Genomic DNA, 20,751 nt, shown 5'->3' on the forward strand with positions numbered 1-20,751 from the left:
TTGACGGACTTCGAAACAAAATATCGAGCGGTCTGTCCTTTTTTTAAATGGCGGTTAATGAATAATAATCAAAGAGTAAATATTTACAAGAGGCAGTGAATGCAGAACCCAAATAGCTTGCCGAAAGTTTTAAACTTTGCTAACGTTGTCTGTAAGTAAATAAAATTGTATGAGTGTGTGGAATTTATTGTACACTTTGTAGCTAATTCGATCAGGCCAAAGATAAAAGAAAAACATTCTTTTGTTAGCGGTGTGGCGGCCACCGTGACACCACCCACTGATTCTGTCTTCCTTTGGACATAGTACTTTAAATTGTGTCAGCGTTGACTACGGCTATGCGTGGCATTTGCTCGTTATATTTACAGTATATATGGTGCGTACTTGTTGTTCGAGCCGTCGAGATCAAGTTACGTTTTAGAGTTGGAATGGTCTAGAAGTGGGCTACGCTCGGGACAGCTCGTGCTCACTGGGAAGAAACGCAACCTTCTTTACTCGTTATCAAGGAATCATAACTTTCCGAGCGCCTACATCAGCTACATAACCGTTTTCTTTTCGGCAGCATTTTCGACATATTTGCCTCAAAGGTATGTCAGGCCTTCGACCAGGGAAGATCCTCGGATTGCACCTCCACGAGAGCATGCTTCTCAAGACATCGGACGCCGTATCACAGACACGGAATCTGGGTTTCATTCATCAGACGCGACCAGCGCAAAAACAGGAACACCGAGTTCTTTCAACGCCGAAGCTTCGCCTTGCTCTACTCTCCTTAACCCTTATCTAGCGGGGGAGTAATGTGGCGGCCACGGGGTGATTCTGTCGTTTGCACATATTACTTGAAATTGTGTCGGCGTTGATTACTGCTATGCGTGGTATTTGCTCCCTTTATATATAAATATGGTGCGTACTTGTTTCTAAGGAAGTCGACATCAACAATATAAGTTGGGTTTTAATTTTTTAGAAGTAGGCTAAACATAAATAAAGCATAAATAGCATAGCATAACATAACATAAATAGCATAAACATAAATACGAAAATGTGAGGTTAGCGGCATTGCGTTCTTCCTTTATTTAACAGTTTTTAACAGTTCTTTGGCTAGAGCATAACCTCACTTCTAAACATAATTGAATGCAACTAACTGAACACTTCAATTTAACGAATTTGTTGTAATCAAATCATTACATTTCTTATACGTACCACAAATGCAAAGTCTACGAAGCTTACTAATATATAATGCCCGAATTTTCTTAACATCAATTCAAATGTAATATGGCCATTGGCCACACCAATTTGCGTGTAGGAAGCGATTGGGAAGGGGCTATTTCAAGAATATGATGTTTGTGTACAAAAATATATAGATTAATATGATTAACCGTTATTTATTTCCCACCCGAACTTGCAAAATTTCCCACTGGTGGGAAATTTCTCAACGGTTAAGATCCGCTGTTCTAACCGTTCCACCAGCAAGCCTACAAGACATCTCACGTTGCCTAGTGCGCCCTATGAGAAACCTAGCAATGCCTCATTGTTCATTTTTGTTTACGTCAGAGAGCGAAGTTTCTCCCTCCGCACATGAAGAGCATGCAGTTACGTTAGGTTATACAGTTGTACACTATATACACGTTGTCCAGAGCGCCAGACGCAATCGTAGTGGCGATTCGCATAGGTTGTCTAGGCTACAAGCAAATTGGAATTGACGGTACAATCATAATTGTATTTGCTATTAATTAACTCCCAAATTGGAATCGCTTAAGCATGTCGGCAGGCTGTCAGAGCTGTTCAGAGGAATCAGTATGATGCCGTCTTTTAGCCTGTTAGCGTAGTTCACTCATCACTCCATGCAGATTGCAGATATAGGGTGTGAATGAAACATCTCAGTGGGAAAGGTGAGGTAGCCAGCGAAGAACCTCGACCGGGTACTAGGTATAGACTATAGAGATTAAGCTGAGATGTAGTCTACTAGCTTATAGGCTACCTGGAGTGTGTTTTTTGGGGAAAACCTAGTATCACAATACAGCAGTAACATTTTCAAAGTAATGAGAACAAAATACCATATTCAAACAGCAAGCCACTGGTGAATGTCAAATACCGATACCACTGACGGCATGACTGGTAGTCACTTCCACTTTTTATTCAACAGATAATAAGGCTAATCTTCTAAGGCTTCTTTGAGAGTTAGCCTTTCAATCTTTAGAAACTCCTCTTGGCTCGACTTGTTGACTGGACTCTTGGGTATTGTTTAGTCACGTTACTGTAATTAGACTATACCGGTGGAGGTTCTGTAAAGTGAATATTAGGCTATAGGCCTCTGCCTGCATCAGCTTAGCAGATATATGAACATGGTTGATATTGACAAGCCTATCGGATATGGAGCATTTGGAGTAGTATGGTAAGTTGGGTCTCCTAGTTCGTTTCACATACAGAATATTTTTTATACTGAATACATTCTATACCAAATATTCCTAAATGTATAAAATGTGTAGCCTAATTCAAATTTTGTGATTAAATACACATACTGACATTGGCGTATTTGCACCCATACTCTACTCAACAATTGGTTATATGTTAAGGGCTGTAAAGGATCCACGAGATGGAAAGCAAGTTGCACTTAAGAAGATGCCAAACGTATTTCACAACATAATGTCAGCCAAGAGGGTTCTAAGAGAACTGAAAATGCTCTGCTACTTCAATCATGAAAACGTATGCATTCTGTTTATTACATGGTGTGCTGAACTAGTCATTAACAATTCTTAATTTACTGCTCTATATGCATCACATTTTGTTTTCCATGAGTGGTTCAAAAAGATTGAGAATGTGCTTGTTGGAATATGTTTTTTCCTATTTGAATTTTCAACCTTTGGACTACTTCATGTATGACTTAAGTTTGATGCTTAGTATAAGGTTCTGTATATTGTGAGGACTCATTGATAAAGATAATTTTTTTCAGGTTCTTTCAGCAGTAGATGTTTTGCCTCCTGTCGACAGTCCATATGAAGAAATGTATCAAAATTATATTCTTTCAAAGTTATTTATGAAATCAGCTTTTGAAATAAATGAAAACTTGGATGTTTATTTTTGGATATATGTTGTTCTATTTAGTTGTGATATATGATTTCATAAATACCTTGTTATAGAGTTCACCATCTTGTATCTGATTTCTAGGTACGTGATTACACAACTCATGCACACTGACCTGCACAAAATTATTGTTTCTCAGCAACCTCTGACATCTGATCATCTGCGCTTGTTCTTGTACCAAATTTTAAGAGGTATGATATTGGACAGGATTTGTGGAATAATAGTGATCTTTATTTTTAAGAAAAATTTTAAACGATCAAATACTGATTTTAAAATGACTTAAAAGGAATTCTACATATCTTTAAATTAGTTTTCTTTCAGCTGCATTAAGCATGTTTTTGGCAAGTTCGGGGTAAATAAACTTACTCTTTTATTAAATTGATTGACAACCTGACAATAAACCAATTTTTGGATGTCAGGACTGAAATATCTTCATGGTGCTCACATTCTGCACAGAGATGTAAAACCAGGAAATCTGCTAATTAACAGCGATTGTCGCCTGAAAATCTGTGATTTTGGCTTGGCACGTCTGGAGGAACCTGATCAGTCTAAGTACATGACACAAGAGGTTGTCACCCAATATTACAGGTCAGACTCATGTGTGAATATCAAGTCTAACATGCTATAAGGTGTGTGACCAGTTTGCTATGAATGAGGCTTCTTTCAGGGGAATTTAACCCAATCAGTTGGTTTTTCTTTACTGTCCTTACCATTTAGCCACATTGTGTTTGCATACGCCAAGATGTAATAAAATAACATATTGTGGTCCTACAAAATTTGAGCTATGTCCATATAAAGTATAGATAACAAGGTCACTGCCATAAACAACAAGCTTTAAATATTTATAAGCTAGTAAAGGCAATGGTTCTTATGCTTGACATAAGGGCATTTCCTGACACTTGACATTTATCGCAATATTGTTATTATCCCATCCATGTGTAATTTTACATTTATTTTGTTCTGTTTCAAATTTTATTGGCTTTCATTTTTATTACTTCCACAGGGCACCCGAGTTATTATTAGGAGCTAGACATTACGGTGCAGCCGTTGACATTTGGAGTGTTGGTTGCATATTTGCTGAGTTATTGGCAAGAAGGATTTTATTTCAAGCAAACAGCCCAGTTGCTCAGGTAATCCAATGTCGCCTTTTAATAAATTTGCCAATATCAACATATGCTGCCGACATTCGTAATGTTCATTAGAGAAGAGAATTTAATTGTAGCATCTGGACCATTATCGGTTAATTAGTGTCCCGCCTTTGTAACTAACCACTGTACTGACGTTGTTAGACTAGGATTAGACTGAATGAATATTTCTCTGTCATCCCAACTAATTGTCTTATCAATAAAAGGAGTTTTCAATTTCCGTGTATTGACCTGTTCCATGCTACAGATTGACATGATCTATAACCTTCTCGGAGATCGCAAAACTGCCGTTCCGTTATCACAATCATCAAGTAATTCACGAGATCGACAGAGTCGTGCACAGCTGTACAAATCGGTATCGCGGCTTCCAGCACCACCAAGCACGTTTTATCATCTCGCCCCACACATGACTCACGAATCTGCTCACCTCTTGTCCAGATTGCTCGTCTGGAATCCGGTAGGTCGATGTTTACTTTAATGTTAGGGTGTATTTCTTGTCGTCACGCTGTTTTAGAAGGTGTGGTAATATACCTCTGACTGATTATTTTCACAACCAAGTAACCACAACTGTGTTGATTTTTTTGTTCGCTTGGTTGTTTTGGGGGTAAGTTTAACGTAATAATCAATAAGTATTGTGGAGCTATATAAATATACTCGTTCTGAGACATTTTTATTACTAATTACTGACTAGTGTATCCAAGATCTTCATGTCTACGTGCGTCGCAGAAATCGATTATGTCGCATTAAGTGTGTATCGATGCGTTATTTATTGTACCTGCTGTATTTCAGGAGAAACGTGTATCGTGTACCGAAGCATTGCGTCACGTTTATTTACGAGAAGGGCGAATGCGTTACCACACCAGTCTCTGTCGTTGTTGCTTTATAGCAGCAGACGGCATACGACATGCTTCAGAACACGAGTTTGAGCCGGTTCCAGACCGGGTTTTTAACGATTCCTACGAGGATCAACTACATTCTGTTGAAGACGTAAGAAGTGAGTACGATAGAAATATTAAACCGTTTTTTTAACGGAATGCGTTTGATTTCATAACGACGTGTTTTAACTTAACGAGGTGAAGAATTGCGTTCAGTTGATTGTATGCGTAAAACGAAATAAGTCTCAAAACTTTCTCAAAATCACAGAACGCAAATATTCTTACAGATGCGGTTACGGAATTCATAAACAGTCAACCGTGCGGTAGAAAAGTTCCGCTTCGGATCAACCCAGACAGCGTTGTATTCCCCCGTTTCGTGGCGTCCACAGTTGCCCATTCCCAGCCTGCTACCTCACCCAACGCCTGATAAACCATTAAGCGACTCTGTTAAACCGTCACAAAGCTTTGCTAGCGTGGGATCCCCACAGTATTTTGTTGCTATCGTTTTATACACGAATGTGAATGTCACTTAAAAATTACTGTGCTTTCAATATTTTTTTATGTTTTGCCCAGCCACTAAATCATCCTTTCTTTAGCTTCGGCGTTTTACGTCATCTGTTTGTTTTTCTTGCCTTAACTTTTGCGGAGTCCGAAGGGGTAAATAGCAATTGAAACACCGCCTCGATTGTTACAGATTTCGTTACCTTTAGGCGACGTGATTTACGAACAGTTCGTAAGCAGATTTCAAGAAAAAGTCGCCAAGTCAACAATACGCCTGCTAGCTCATCGAATCGTGTTACAAAAGGTCTGTTGTTTTTTGATTTTCTGTCCTTTGTAGTTGTTTGGTAGCTTTTTTTGTATGATGCAATCACTATAAATATACAACATGAGGTACTCCCATACCTTGTGTAGATCAAGTGCGGATACAAGTTGAAACTTGGCCGTTTTAGACACTGTAGTTTTTTGTCAGGAGTTTATGTCATTGATTTTTTTTATCTTTCGGTTGCTCTATCTGTCTGTAAGGACGCCTTGCTTCTTGTTGCTAGATAAAAATTTTACCTAAGCTGTGTGGCAATAGTGTAATAGTGACACAATGCAATGTAGAAAATTTGATGCCCACAAGTTTTGTTTGAAATTGGAGTGCTTCGCGAAGTAGTTGTTCGTAATTGCCATAAAATAACTTTAGTATGTAATTGTTGGAAATATGAAGTAAGCATCACAACCATTTGCTTTACTAGGTCGCTCCTTTTCTGCTTTATACCCTTTTATTGTTGTTTTTATGTCTCACATGTACACAACGACACACGTCTTACGTACTGGTCTTAACGTTACCTTTAAGTTTTTCTACCAAATTTCAAATTTTTAGTGAGTTTTATTGTTGGCTTTGTGTTGCATCTTATGCGTATATTGGACTAAACTCAATTAATTCTTTAAAAAAAAGTTAATTTTAATTCCTTTTTACGACTTCTGAAATTATTGAAGTCACTTTTAACGCACTGTGAGCCTATGAGGCCGAAAAAGTATAGATACCTTAATATAAGGTTAACATAATTAACCCTATTCGACTAACTGTCATATCCGACCATTATGCCAAACTTTAGAATAACTGGATGTACCCAAGAATAATTGAGATATCAAAATCGAGTTATGTTCTTGTCTTGTATAGAACTGATGTTCATCCGTCCACTTGCGGATATTAACATCTTAGTCACTTAGTGTATAGTTTTGGTGTTGATACTTTGTTTAGTCCGTCATTTGGCTACTTCCTTCCACTGCTATTATTCAAAATTGCCGTCATTTCTTTAAACAATCTGCCGTTTCAAAATGGCTGCAATTCTACTTGTATATAAACACGGCATCTTTTGTAACCACTTTTTTATAGGTTTTTTTTTATTCAAACGTCTCCTTGCAATACGACCACTCATTGTGTGCTCAATCTGCTATGCTGCGTTTACTGTAATAATTGTTGTGAAATAACTTTTGTCCAAGCTGCAAATGCTGCTAATCGACATTCTTGCTTCTGCAGATTATTCGTCCATTTAATTAAATCCACCCTTAAACTGTAAAAGCCATGTTACACTTCGAAATCTTCGCCGTTGTACATTGTTGTAATTTTCTCTTTTCAAAATAAAACTCATGACTTGAATTATGGTTGTTGAAATATGTGCAGGAAAGACGGCGGAAGACATTCAGTTGGAGTAAGTTTAAACATGTTGGACTACGATTTTGTATTAACAAGTGTGTAGGGCAGGCAATCGATCATCAACTCGATGTGATGAAATATGTGTCTTGCCTAATGACTAGATTACCGTTGATCTCTTTGCCTGTAATCTCAGCTGGCTCGTAATTTAGCAGATAATTTATTTACTTCTACTCAGTTAACCCCATCTCTAAACTTTGTTTAAAAATAGAAGGTCGACTTCTAATTTGCCACCAGCCAGTTTTAGTATGACGACCTTAACCTTCCATAGCAGAAAGCAAACGTAATTGTCAGAGCCTAATAAGCGCGTTTGCCATATTCGCCTTTTGATGTAAAGCACACAGTTTTGGGTACTTGAGCGTGGAAAGGACGATGATAAGCCCGAAGATTATCTTTCTGCTGTGCGTCGTCATAAAAACATGTGCTACAAAAAGTACGAACGATAGATCAAGTACAATATAAGCAACTTACTTTCCTGTAATGCCTGCTTACTGTAGGATTTAGGTCTTTGTCAATTTTGAACACTTTTTTAAGCGTTCATTTTGTCAGTGATAGATATTTCCAGTGTAAGTTTACATGTAAAGTTAATATGTTTTTAGATGGAAAAACTGAAGCGAAAAGCAGGTAACGATTTTTATACCAGCAGTTTATCACCGTCAGCATGCATCGGACCCGACCCAAAGTTTTAAAATCCGGGTCTAGTATGAAAGCGCAAAGCAAGTAAAAGTGACGTAGTAACGTGATAACGTCGTCACAATTAGTATTTGGATCCAGTGGTAACATACTCTGACTATCGTTTTGCATCTCCATACTAGACCCTAAAAACTAACCCCGAAGTTACAGAACTCCATCCATAACACATGAAAACAACTTTGTACCCTTTCAAACGCCAGTAAAGTACCGCACTAGTATATACTGGTCTTTTGAGGCCGGTTACCGCCCAATGTCTGTTGCAGATGCGAGGCGAGTAAGATTTCAGCACTACAGGAAGGGTGCCCGCTAGGCCAATATTTATAACTAGTAATATTAACCCTGCAATGACATCAGTTAATTTACAATAACGAATAGTAATTTTGAATTAAGCTCAAAACGTTACAGGATGGCGTTCTGAAATTTGGAGGGTCGGGAGGTCCGGTTCAAGTGTAAATATACACGTTGGAACTCCAACTTGATCTCTATGACATTATATCACTAAAAGATTGATAGAGTTTTACTCAAGTTCTGTTTTCATGTAATATAAGCAGAAATATGTTCAAGGCCAAGCAAATGAAGCCTCAGTGATTGACATAATCACAATCTAATTGCTCATTTCTTAAAGCGAGTGCGTTGACCGCTGGAAAGGCAAGTGCTCCAAGCTTTGGTGCAGGCTGTTGCCAGAAATCATGAAGAATCGTTGCCCCAGGACATGCGGAATGTGTGAAAGAAACGAATGCTTCTGCGAGCAAGGTTGTCGCTGTACAAAAACAATAAAATTAAAATATTTCCGCTGGAAGTGTTGTTATGGGGAAGGGGAATTCTTTGCGACCTTTGTAGCATATTCTTCGTTTTTGTGGGTTCTTTTTGGCCTTGTCTCGAAAAACTACAACGGTTTAGTATTATTATTACTCCCAATTATTGTGTCTGTAATTTTCAACGTTATGACTATTAATAACTGAATGTTTGTTCGTTGTTTCAACTTTTGGGCACTTACAGCTTGGTTAGGTTGGAGCGAGTGCAGTGCAACATGCAACGGTGGAGTCAGGAACAGAAGTCGGATTTGTGGCGCTCCAGCAAGCTGTGGACTCGAGCAAAATCAAACTCAGCAATGTAACACAATTGCGTGTGGAAGCAAGTATTAAGTTTAACTTCATTTCCTACAGGCCATTATAAGTTTAGTTATATGGAACATTACCAAGAAAAAGCAAAGGAAAGATTTTGTGTGCGATGTACTTTATAAACATTGTTAAAATTAACTTCCAGCATGTTTGTAAGATATTATAGCATATGCGCCAGGTGAACAAAAAAACTTTTACAATAGGTTACACTTTTATGCATCGCCGAATCTCAGTTACTAATATATGCAGGCTACCTACCTACCCAGCGAGTAACTGGTTTCTCTTAAAAGTATATGCTTATTAGAAATATAAATACGCACACCACGTAGAGCTTAACGACTGCAGTTTGTTGACCGACTTTAACTGAACATCCATATTTTTCTCCAGTTTGGAGTCCTTGTTCAAAATTTTGCGGCACAGGAACACGAATGCGATCGAGAGATTGTGCAGACATTAAAGGAAAATGTCGTCCAAAATACGAGGACTGCAACACGACGCCATGTCCTTCGAGTAACTTTTCAAGTTTACTATATTTTGCTTGTGGATGAAAAACTGAACATTTTCGGAAAAAGTTTTTTGCAAAACATAAATTTTATAAGGCAAAAAAGAATAAATAACTGAAAATCAACAATTACAGTGACATGTCCGCGGGGTCAAGTATATCGTTACAATACAAGCTCTTCGTGTTGTGTTCCTTCTCTGAGCCCATTCAAGTGCGGAAGTTTCAAACTTGATTCGAATATTGTCGGTGGAACAGATTCTAAACCATCTGAATGGCCGTGGATGGTACGCATGGTAGCATGTTAGGCCTATATTTGTACTAGTACTGCACGTACAGTACTAGTACAAGAGTACAATTGAGCTTTAAAGGCTTATTTATTTATTTATTTATTATTTTAAGGCTTATTTTAAAGGATTATTTAAATTCGTGCTTTAAATATAACGAATATGACCTTTGCCTATGTACCGTGTTTTATTAGTAACGACAATGTTGATGGGTACATCATGTATGTGTTTGATATAGTGATTTTGTTTTTTTTCTGTATGAAATCAGCTGCTTTTTCGAATGGGCAACAAGCAATCTGTAAACTTCGTTTATTGTGGTGGAAGCTTGATTAACTCGAAATGGGCGATAACTGCCGCTCACTGCGTAACGTAAGTCATTGTTTTATGGTTGCTTGTAAAGCGTTAAAATAAGAAAACTTTTTTTGTTGCTAAACACATAACGGAAGTCCTGGATATGGCAACCGTGTTGAACAGACGTGGTGACACCTAGAGAAGAACAACCAAAAAATACAATGTTTGTATAATGTAGATCTTGGATTTACATGCCTCAGCACATCCGAATTCAGGCCGGGTTGAAGAAAATAAGAGGAAACGGCGGCCAGGTTAGCTATGGGAGGAGAGTGGTCATTCATCACTTTTATAACGGAGTTGCATTCGACGTTGCTTTAGTAGAGGTTGGTTTGTATAACGTGGTATTTTGATTTGTCTGCAGCATTACAGTAGTTTGCAAGTATTTAAATATGGAAGTCCATATATACTTGAAACGAGTATATAGCTCATGCCAAATTCGCTTCAATATCTGCTGCAATGCATCTGGTTTGTGAAAATTAACTTTTTTGTTAGCTTGAAACACCCTTCATACTTGCTTCAAATGAAAACATCGATATTGGGGTTAGTCCAATCTGCCTTCCAAAGGGTGAAAGCACCCCAATCGATGCCCACTGCTATGCAATTGGTTGGGGAGCAGGTGAGTTGAGTGAGGTTTTTACGAAGTGATAAATCGCAATCTCACCCAATTCAAGAGTCTTTTTGTATAAACACTTTCAGTAAAGGCCTTATTTACTCGGTTTAACAGTATGCATTGAGCGACGAAAAGTCCGTTATTAATTTCTATTACTTTAACAGCTGATCCCTTCAACGTGTTGATTTCGCAACATTTGCAACACGTCCGGTTACGTAACCTCAATTTGTCGGTTTGCGAACACGCGTATCACAACGATTCCAAGTCGGGTTTTATCGACACTTCTTTTCTGTGCGTTGGAAAACTTTCTGGTGGAGCGGATACCTGCATTGTAAGTAAAAAATTTGCTTAAACATGATGCATTTGCCCACTTCCTTGGATAAATACTCTGTAGGTCGTCCCTTTATCTTTCCTGTCGTTTGAACATATTTCCATCAGTGGTCTCAGTTTTACAGGAAATATCTTGATGGTCAGATTTTTCAACTTCCTTATTTTCTTTTTTCTACCACGGTAGGGAGACAGCGGAGGTCCATTAGTTTGTCAAAGCTCTTCATCCTGTTCTTGGTACTTGGCCGGGATAACTGCATTTGGATCCAAGACTTGCGGCGCCCCAGGGAAGCCAGGATTATACACGAAAGTTGAAGAGTTGGAAGTATGGATCGACTTAATGGTTAATTCTAATTCGACAGACGAAGACTTCATTTTCGCAGATCAGCCAGGATTGTCCTGAAGGTTAAATACTTTGTACTGATTTTTGTAGGAGAACAACACAAAAGAACAGCAAAGTTTTATGACAATATTTTTACTGCTTTTGCAACTTTGTCCTTTTTCCACGCTTGACTCCATTGAAAGGACAAAGTTAAAATGGAGCTTTAACATGCAAATTAAGTCAATAAACAATGTACAAAATCAGGGAATTACGGTGGATAAAAGTAGGGAAACAAGTTCATGCGCAATGCACAAGGCCTTCCTTCACTTTTGCAACTGAGCAATGTTAGACAAAATAATGTCAAAAATGTTTCAATTTTCAGAGTTTGAAAGGCTTGAACTTTTTGAAATTAAATTTCAAAAATTTTTCTAAAAAATTCGCGAACACCAATCTTCATTTTGAGCTATCTGATTTCTGTGGGCTGGCATTTTTCTCATCATCGCTGAGAGAGTTGTAATTTTTTACATTCTTAAAATTTTCTAATAGAGATTGTTTCTCCTCGTTTGATGCGACAGAAGAACGTTCAGATGAAAAGACTGGGTCTTCATTTTGTAAAATCTCGAGTTGTCTGTGAATATAACGTGGCAAACAAAAATTTATGTGGTGACGTTTATAATGGTCACCGTGTTATAAAATTCCAAAGTAGACGTAGACTTGTAGGTGTATACTTCATAAAACACAACTTAAAAAGACAAATTGTGGTATAAAAACCACAATATATATTGTACACTAACACACGGTATACCTCCATGATAAAGTAAAAACTTCAGCTAACTTTTCGCTGTCTGAAGGCGCGGCAGTACCTATCAGTTGCTTGTCTTCTCTTCTTCGATGCCTATCCTTTACCTCAAAAAATTTGTTTAGTGACATGGTACAGAGAACTACAAATACAATGAGCCCCACAGCGAGGCCAAGCATAATTAACGGAGTTATATCAGATGGAGACGGTAGAGGCATCCTGTTTTTTGATCAACACTTCAAAGCAGTTTCTTGGCAATAGTTCCTCTTCCTCGCACTCGCACGTATATAAATATGTATTAACAACCCTTTTGGCCTGCTATAAAGGTAGCACTTGCAAATGCAATAGTTTATCATGTAACTGCATGCGTAAGAGCATTGAGGTACCCACAGTATACAGAAGTGTGTGCAAAACGTAAAAGGGCTAAATATGTCCAATTCAGAAAATTTCCTGTCAGTCTTTTAGACTTTAGAGAACTTGTCTGTAGTTTAGGCTTTCTACTATAAGAATGATGAAAAATATAAAACATGTGGTTCCTATCTAATAAGCTAAAATGAAACTTCTTTTCTTTTAAACGTCGATGCTATGTTATTACTACACCAATACTTCACCAGTAAAACGCTTGGAAACTACGCAGCAAAGAGTTAGTTTCAGAAAATAAGCCTGGATCCTGCGGCAGCTGCCACTATGCCGCTGATACGCAAGAAAGTTCCGTTATAATATTTTTACCGTTTCCTTTATAACTTCAAAGAGGCTAAGTCGGGTTAAATTAACTTCCTTGGAAAGTTAATGTCCCGTGATGGCGTACACATCTGCTTTCCATAGGCTATGTATATGTTGTTAATAAATCATGCTAACTTCTTTCTTTAGGATCTCTGTCAAAGACACAAATTGTTTCCGATCAATGTTTTTGCTTTGTAACAGAAAAAATTGGGTGCGTTAAGGAGATGGTTGAAAGCAACTCTTGCTGAATGAGACCACTTTAAGACAACAGTCCTTGTTTAGATAAGTTAAATTGGTCGATCATTAAAGCGAAAGGACATGGTTAGGTATTGGCTAAGTTAATTTTAATTAAAAACCAAAAAAGATTGCAGTTTTTCAGCGTTTCTACCGCTAACAACAAACATGCTTAGGCCTAACTAAAGGCATAAAGTTCAAAACGTTCACATATGTAGTAACACGTCCAGGGTTATAAATACCAAAAAAGATTTTAATTGGAAAATTTCTTTACATAAAAGCATGCTCTATAACCTAAAACGTGATTACAAAAGTAAAATAAACGTTTAAAACTATAAACTGTAAAGTATGGGCTATAGTTGTAAAGCGGTACGTTTTGCATATACTGTAGCTAGCAACTAATAAGTTAGGCCAACCGTTTACGTCAATATTAAATTCAACCACAAATCCTTTCTGAGCATAAACATATCCTTCATCGCTTCCCTTTCTGAACTGTCCAACATAACAACCACATCAGCAGGGTAGCTAACTTTCTGGAAATTGAGAAATCTTTGTGCAAAACTATTACAGTTTCAAAGCTTTCCGACACAATCAGTTGGGTTGGCGTTGATAAACCAATCTTTTAATGATTCAATGGCTTTGGGTTCATTTTGTTGCAGATTTGTTTGACACAAAGTGATTGATTTGTGCATTTACACCGGTTTAATGGGGGATATCTTTTCATCCGAATCATCACAAATTTTAACCCGTGTACAATGCACACTATACAGGTTCATTTCTCAAATAAAAAAAATACCAAGTGATGGCATAAAATTATTACTATATATCTGGTTACAAATGATATTTTTTAAATTGCAACACATGGGCAAAGGTAATAAATACTGTACATGTTTTAGAGGTTAAAGCTTCACTTCCTTTTAACTTATGTCATTTGGACAAGGTCAGCTTAGGTTTTTACGTAATTAATTAACATCACATGATCTATTTTAAGCCAGGATAAGTATTTGTATAAACGATGTCACTCTTCATACAAAGTCATATTGAGTGAAGATATTTTTGGATCATTCCCGTCCAAGGCCGGACTCCAAATTATCGATTCTGGAACAACTACCAAATCTTTTTCATTTTTCTGCCTACGGATTACTTTGGGTCAGATGATGGATAACGGACGTCACCAGTGATATCAATATTCAGAGAGACTGGTTTGTGGACCTCAGTAATGTAAAAAATTTTCTTCGGTTCTTTTCCTTCTTTTTCTTTTCCTCCTCTATCTCCTTCCAACATGACGTTTGTAAATTCTAAGCTAAAATTGGCAATTTTCATGAACTCTTTTAAGCTCTGCCCAGATCACGTTAGCGTCTCATGAGCATTTATTCTTACTGTCGACGTCTTCTGGAGATGGTTGATTTGACTTTTCATTTTCTTTAACAATGTGGATTTTGACGACGTTGTTTACGAGCCGATGTTTAGCAGAAGCTACAAAGCCCTCATTGAGAATTTCATTTGAAGAATGTGCATGGAATTAAAGATTTCAAAGCGAATGCAAATTGCAGTAAAACTAAGTTGAAGAAAGTCGAAAAGTAGATAAATTTTTTTTAAGTTTTTAGGATGAAATATTTGGCAAAGATTTCTAAGCCACATACACAACCCAACTTGAGTAATCGCAGAATGTAAAAAGGCAAAGTAACTCTGTTTTTGGCCCTGCAAAGAAATCTCTATGCGTTATTGAAAGCCCCTTAGGTTATGTTATGTCAGCAGTAGATAGATCAAAAAATATGCGCTCCTCATATTGAAACATATGTAGGCTAAATAGTAACAAATGATTCCACCTAATCATTGTGTGTCCTTTTCCAATTGGTGTCCCGCATTTGCTTCAGGTGTGAGTATTTGCTCAGAGCAAAGACCTGTCTCTTTTTTGTTCTCTCGGGTCAGCTGTTGCAGTTTTTATTATATTTTATTAACTTCTTTTACATGTCTGTTTGTAACTTTAAGCCTCAAACGGAGATGAGTTTTTAATCTCTCATGAGAATACAATCAAGCTGCATTGTACAGGGTACGGTAGAAAAACCTACCACATTTCAAATTGTTACTGTACCAAAGTTGTAGCAGTCTGACAGGAGGTTGAATTGAAATTTTGCAGCAAAGGACTTACCATCTGTGTTTCAGGTTTTAGTTTTTATAAGTAAATAATGTTTTGTGCAAATTTTTAAAATTTTGTGTCTGCATGTAAAATGGCCTGGACTGGCTAACACCGTGCATTTATTGTGGAAGATTTCATTAGAAATGGGGAATCTGTGACTCGAACACTAAGAAATTTTATGACTCATTTCAAACTAAACCGTAACGATCCTGGTCCCAATCGAAAATCTGTAATGCTCTGGGTCAAAAATTTCAGAGCTACGGTTTCAGCACTAAAGCGAAAGCCACCTGGAAGGCCTCGAGGGGCGCCACCTACATCTCGAGGGCGCCACCTACAGAATGTAATCTTTAAAACATAAATACATCAAATGATAACCTTTTCACTTTGAGATGAAACAATAAATGTTTTGATTGCTTATAAATTTTGTCTCTTTTTCCTGGTTTGAAATGTGGTAGGTTTTTCTGCCGCATCCTGTACAACGTTCGTTGGTTTTGAGTGGGCCGTGGAAGCGGTAGAAAACGTACCTGGCAGAAGAAAATCTGTAGCAGTTGTATGAAATCTTTAATCAACGGTTTAGAGTAATTAGAAACATTTTAAATGTAATATTAAGTTTGATCTAAATGAAAGACGATCATTAATAATTATAATGCTTCCTTTTCAGAAATTTTATTGAAATCTCATTGCTTCGATATTCAGCAACAAAAGGTAGCTTCAGTGTAAACAATACTTTATGAAATCTGGATTTACAGTTACATGCTGCTTCACATTCAAAAACGAAACTGAAACCGCAGTGTGTTTTTGACGATTTAATTTCCTTTCGACTATTTTAAGATCTGTGGACAACAGGCGTCGACAGTGGCATAATTAGGATTGCATTGAGAGAGGACAAATATTTCTGAAATATTACCCAGCCCAATTTGTTTTTTACCTCTCAAATACCACATACAAAATGCTTTAACATAAATTACATTCTCATATTTATAGGTACAATAGCTGTCAGAATTATTGTGTACACTTTTGAAAGGCAGTGTATGACTTGAAAAGACATTTACAACAATTTTAAAACGACGTATACCCGAATATTATATGCTTTCCTGTATATGGTGTAGCTGACAAGTAGTCGTAAACAAGGAAATGCCATAAACTGAAAATTGAAAACCTACAAAGGTCTTATAACCCAAAAATTTGGGTTTATGAAAGAGAGTAAGACCAAATAGTTTTCTCCCTAAAATAGAAATTTCGAACCAGTTTAAAAGCTGTTTCAATTAACTTTATTTGCGAACAGTGTTTGCGCAAAGATTTTTTTCTCGACTTTTTGTGCCGCATTATGCGTTTTGTATTTGGGCAGAAAGTTAATCAGAAAGTGTTTATACTGTATTTGAAAGCATCGCCAAAAGTTGTCTTTGTGTGACAATTTGTTTCCTGAATACCTGATTCCGTTCGCCAAACCAGTGAGCTCCTGTGTAACCTTTTAACAAAGTGACTATTTGACCGTAAGTAGTAACCCAGGTCGGCAGTTAAGTCAGGAGAGTGACAGCAATGGCGGAACTTTTCTCAAAGTGGGTAGACCCACTGACGTATTTAGGGTTGCTTTCAAGGGGACCAAAACATTTTTGAAAAATTTTTTTATAGTTTTCAGTGATTGGTAATTTTTGACGTATACGTCTTTGAACATGGCGGCAAGGGTAATTAACTAATCGTGACGTCATTAGCAATCTATGAGTAGTAGATTACAGCCATTTAGGTTCAATTTGTAATCCAAAGTTCAGAGCTCGAGCCTTGCTGGTAGTCTACTAGTTTTCAACTGGTTTAGTTTTTAAAAGTGCGGAACGGCCCTCCAAGTCAGCCTTTGTCGAGGTGTTGTCCACTCCACCGGTGACGTTTTAGACCTAATATTAAAATCCGGCATTTTAAAATCAGTCCGAATTCGTTAGACCTGAACGGTCTGCAACGAAATGCTGAAACACAGATTGTAAACTTTCGGCATCAACGAGTAAGTTTTGAAATATAGAACCGAAACAGATCTTCTATTACCCTCTTGCGATTCTTCCTTACGCTCATACACGCCAAGCCCGTCATAATCAACTTTCTAAAAACAACAATTCCGTATTTTGTTCGCGTACGCAACTAGAGTGTCTATATTATAAGATATTTACAACTTATACTCAAACGCATATTACGGTCAGCGCCTCAGTCTATTGCGAATTCCTGTTATTGCAGGGTCTTTGAAATGTGTTGAAACAAACCATACATGGATAGGGGCGTTATATTTTCAAATGCAATAAAACTTCAACCATTCCGTGAGGAACATGTATTCATGGTCAACAAACGCCCTTCGTTGTCATTTATGCGGCAACTAACGAGCTTCGAAAGTAAATAAAAAGTTTAATGTTACTTTTCTAGTAAGGAAGACTAAATAACGAATCTACACACAACACTAAAACTGTTTCCAATCAGATAAAATACAAAAGAAAGTTTAAAAGCACATAAAGTTGTTCGCTTTCTGTTGAGATTTTCTTGGCATGGGTGCTTTCTTACAAACACTATGTGTCAGCGATTGCAGGAGAGTGCTTTAATTTCGTTCGGTGTGGTGTCTGCTTGGTTTGCTACCGATGCGAAATAGGCGGGAGGTGAGTTGGCTGGGATATATTGGGCAATTTCCGCTGTTGTTTCATGTAAATTAAGCTTTGTTAATATAATTTCTATGGTGTTCCACACCGTGTTTTTAGAGTCATTTAGATTCACTAGACTTGAGGCTATAAGTACTTACCTGGGCGAGCAGCGGGATTTTGGTTGAAGACAATAACTTGATTTGGGATACCCTGAGGCTGGAATAGGTTAAAGGCGAATTTTTAAGTAAACTACATCTGTTAAAACGTGCACGTAAAGAATCTAGATACGAGTTTGTAAACTCTTTCGCATAAAGGCTAATAACGTTATAAAGTTAGAAGACTTACTGTAACACCACTTCAAAATAAATACTTTATTCTGCCGTATCAAGTGCTCACCTGTACGCAGCACGACGTGCCGCAACAAGCCTGCGGTGTTGAACAACAACAGCATATGGACGTGCTGACAATAAGGGAAAAAAATGATATGCCAGCATTGATTGCTTGCACAATTGAAAGAACTCTGAAAGGCATCTGTCGAAGAAATCTTCGTCATTACTATATACTGCGTAACTTAATACCAAAAGTTACGTTGCAAAACATGTTTGGGAGATATAATTTACAAGAAAAATTAAGCGTAACCGATAGAATACAGCACTTTATCAAACCATCACCATAGTCGCTGCCATAAAACCATAAAATACCTTCAAACGTGCGTAATACTTACATAAGCTGTCACTCCTGCGTGAATTCCCGACTCTACACTCAATAGAGCCGCAAACAAAATTGCCACGATTCCAAAGCCCATGTGGCAGTTTATCTGTAAAAAATAAAAATAGCTTGTGGTGGTGTGTGGGATATGCGACATTAACCAGCGAAGCTTGTGAAACAAATACAGCACAAAAGCCACGTTTTATAAACAGATTAAGCAAAGAAGGTGTCGGTGGGCTACTTACCAAGCAAACGGATGCGTCTTGCTTTCCTGCACTCATGCCCAGGACACCAGCGACAATAATCTACAAATAAACAATTATAATAAGTTATAAAGCAGAAACAACACATAGTGTGTAATTTGCCACAAAACTAGCTCAAATGGATTCTCTCTGTAAAAAGACCTTACATTTTCAAATAAAGAATGTTGGTATTTTCGTGTATAAATAGTCAGCTGATGTATTGAGTTGGATAAAGTTTTGTCGCTTTGATTTCCACCAAATCTAACTGTACGTTAAAAACCTTTATCGAAAGGAAACTAGCTGGCCGTAAGCAGAAACGTAACCGGTGGTAAACCATTTGAACAAAAGATATACGTCATCCACAGAGGAGAAAAGAACTTTATTTACTTGTTTTGTTACACGGTTCGGTATCGACGGTTAACACGTGACTACCTTGTTTCTAATGAATTATGTTTGTTTTCAATACTTAGAAATATTTTTCTCAAATTTATACATAGAATATAATATTGACGCAATACAACGCACAATATTTGACGAAAGCAAGATTTCAATTCGGTTGCCGAAACCAAACGTTATGATACGTCTTACCAACTTACACTAAAATTTAAAAACTAGCTTTACTAAAAACCTAACACTTTTTCTAATAGTGAAGAGCAACATCAAAAGAAGGTCTAGATTTTCGAATTCAGTCATAGCATTTAAAACTGCTTGAGTTTCGAGCTTACCCAGATACCGCACCAAATGCCTTCTCCAAAAGTATACATGGCCAAGGAAATGAAATATCTGGATTGAACAACAACCATCATGACAATTAAAGCGACTCCAATTAGGACACTCAGCACACCGAGTATAACTTGTGCAAGCTAAAAGTAAAATTGCACACTTCCAAACACAAGTTTTCCTTGATTTATAAGTTCACTTTTTGAAATTAAAAGTATGTATCACGTTTACTACACAAGGTAGAAAATATATGCAGTCTTTTTAAAGCGTAATTATACCAAAAAATGCTGGTCTTAATTAATATGCTTTTGAATACTTACCCCAAGCTTTGTGACCGCACTTTTGTGTCTTATTGACGGCATTTCAACCGCATTCACTACGACGGGCATCTGTAAATTTGTCTGGGGAGCCATTGCGTCAAACTTTTCTTCAATGTTATAGTAAAGGTTTTACTGAATACGTTAGATAAAATATCTTTTCCAAAAACTGTAAACAATGACAGCATGAGAAAAACTGCATTTAGTGATAGGTGAGAATTGTTTAATAATTTACGACAATCTGTTGCCATCTCCATATGCTATTAATCTGACACAATAGCGCTTAAACTACTTTTAATGTTGAAGTGAGATATTTTTTATCTAAAACCTTAGTTGACTAGGCTAATGTTTCTATACACTTTCTTTGACACGTTTACCGCAAGTTGCCACTATGCATTAGAACAACTAGGCTTTACCTTTGACAATAAGACTCAATTGGAAAAATAAAAGGCTCCTTTTTATTAGTTTTCAACGTGACGTACTGTTGATCGTCATGTTTCCTGCTCCATTTTTCCCGTAAGCTAACAGTGCGTCATTATACACGCAATAGCTCACGTGACACAAAGCTAAACGTTCTACATATGAGAAAAACATCCTTCAAATTGTTGACGCTTTAAAGTTTGATCTTTAAAGATGAATCATCTCAAAATGAATAATGAACCCGGAAAAAGGAACTATTTTTATTCACATGAATTCAGAAGTTTTACAACAACAATTTTAAATTTCCAACTATAGGAGAATTCGCTCTCGG

At 37.2% G+C, this 20,751-nt stretch overlaps 4 protein-coding genes across 5 annotated transcripts; 2 read left to right on the forward strand and 2 right to left on the reverse strand.

The window, feature by feature from the left end:
* Positions 1–1,619: 1,619 nt before the first annotated feature.
* Positions 1,620–7,241, forward strand: LOC143445257 (serine/threonine-protein kinase NLK-like). The gene is made up of 9 exons (XM_076944208.1): positions 1,620–2,386; positions 2,568–2,697; positions 2,945–2,997; positions 3,160–3,266; positions 3,495–3,663; positions 4,079–4,205; positions 4,468–4,677; positions 5,010–5,214; positions 5,383–7,241. The coding sequence occupies exons 1-9, from the start codon at positions 2,331–2,333 to the stop codon at positions 5,520–5,522; spliced, it is 1,197 nt and encodes a 398-aa protein (XP_076800323.1). The 5' UTR covers positions 1,620–2,330; the 3' UTR covers positions 5,523–7,241.
* Positions 7,242–7,522: 281 nt separating this feature from the next.
* LOC143445256 (tryptase beta-2-like) lies at positions 7,523–11,586 on the forward strand. The gene is made up of 11 exons (XM_076944207.1): positions 7,523–7,728; positions 7,895–7,919; positions 8,614–8,741; positions 8,988–9,122; positions 9,497–9,619; positions 9,747–9,895; positions 10,164–10,264; positions 10,425–10,569; positions 10,739–10,862; positions 11,021–11,187; positions 11,371–11,586. The coding sequence occupies exons 1-11, from the start codon at positions 7,668–7,670 to the stop codon at positions 11,584–11,586; spliced, it is 1,374 nt and encodes a 457-aa protein (XP_076800322.1). The 5' UTR covers positions 7,523–7,667.
* A 56-nt stretch (positions 11,587–11,642) lies between these two features.
* LOC143445260 (uncharacterized) lies at positions 11,643–13,001 on the reverse strand. Its single transcript, XM_076944211.1, has 2 exons — positions 12,311–13,001; positions 11,643–12,133 (listed from the first exon to the last, which is right to left on the reverse strand). Exons 1-2 carry the CDS (start codon positions 12,520–12,522, stop codon positions 11,959–11,961), a joined length of 387 nt encoding a protein of 128 aa, XP_076800326.1. The 5' UTR covers positions 12,523–13,001; the 3' UTR covers positions 11,643–11,958.
* A 4,648-nt stretch (positions 13,002–17,649) lies between these two features.
* On the reverse strand, positions 17,650–20,291 carry LOC143445258 (membrane-spanning 4-domains subfamily A member 18-like). 2 transcript variants are annotated; one of them, XM_076944209.1, is made up of 7 exons: positions 20,004–20,291; positions 19,689–19,826; positions 18,967–19,026; positions 18,738–18,830; positions 18,410–18,544; positions 18,172–18,229; positions 17,650–18,064 (listed from the first exon to the last, which is right to left on the reverse strand). In XM_076944209.1, exons 1-7 carry the CDS (start codon positions 20,094–20,096, stop codon positions 17,952–17,954), a joined length of 690 nt encoding a protein of 229 aa, XP_076800324.1. In that variant the 5' UTR covers positions 20,097–20,291; the 3' UTR covers positions 17,650–17,951. The 2 variants fall into 2 exon arrangements, with proteins under 2 accessions (XP_076800324.1, XP_076800325.1); XM_076944210.1 differs by having other exon boundaries at positions 19,689–19,746; positions 20,004–20,157.
* Between the last annotated feature and the right edge of the window lie 460 nt (positions 20,292–20,751).

Source organism: Clavelina lepadiformis, chromosome 2, assembly GCF_947623445.1.
Source record: "Clavelina lepadiformis chromosome 2, kaClaLepa1.1, whole genome shotgun sequence".
NCBI classification, from domain to species: domain Eukaryota; kingdom Metazoa; phylum Chordata; class Ascidiacea; order Aplousobranchia; family Clavelinidae; genus Clavelina; species Clavelina lepadiformis.

What these genes read in the sequence shown, in the direction of transcription:
- LOC143445258 (XM_076944209.1), bottom strand. Translation starts at nt 20,096, where the DNA reads ATGGCTCCCCAGACAAATTTACAGATGCCCGTCGTAGTGAATGCGGTT. An exon ending in GTGCGGTCACAAAGCTTGGG is followed by an intron (nt 19,827 to 20,003) that starts GTAAGTATTCAA and finishes TTTTACTTTTAG; the next exon opens with CTTGCACAAGTTATACTCGG. An exon ending in GCACGTCGTGCTGCGTACAG is followed by an intron (nt 18,230 to 18,409) that starts GTGAGCACTTGA and finishes AACCTATTCCAG; the next exon opens with CCTCAGGGTATCCCAAATCA.
- LOC143445257 (XM_076944208.1), top strand. Translation starts at nt 2,331, where the DNA reads ATGAACATGGTTGATATTGACAAGCCTATCGGATATGGAGCATTTGGA. An exon ending in GCTACTTCAATCATGAAAAC is followed by an intron (nt 2,698 to 2,944) that starts GTATGCATTCTG and finishes AATTTTTTTCAG; the next exon opens with GTTCTTTCAGCAGTAGATGT. An exon ending in CTTGTACCAAATTTTAAGAG is followed by an intron (nt 3,267 to 3,494) that starts GTATGATATTGG and finishes TTTGGATGTCAG; the next exon opens with GACTGAAATATCTTCATGGT.
- LOC143445260 (XM_076944211.1), bottom strand. Translation starts at nt 12,522, where the DNA reads ATGCCTCTACCGTCTCCATCTGATATAACTCCGTTAATTATGCTTGGC. An exon ending in GTTTTTACTTTATCATGGAG is followed by an intron (nt 12,134 to 12,310) that starts GTATACCGTGTG and finishes TTATATTCACAG; the next exon opens with ACAACTCGAGATTTTACAAA.
- LOC143445256 (XM_076944207.1), top strand. Translation starts at nt 7,668, where the DNA reads ATGATAAGCCCGAAGATTATCTTTCTGCTGTGCGTCGTCATAAAAACA. An exon ending in AAAACTGAAGCGAAAAGCAG is followed by an intron (nt 7,920 to 8,613) that starts GTAACGATTTTT and finishes CATTTCTTAAAG; the next exon opens with CGAGTGCGTTGACCGCTGGA. An exon ending in GTGGAGCGGATACCTGCATT is followed by an intron (nt 11,188 to 11,370) that starts GTAAGTAAAAAA and finishes CTACCACGGTAG; the next exon opens with GGAGACAGCGGAGGTCCATT.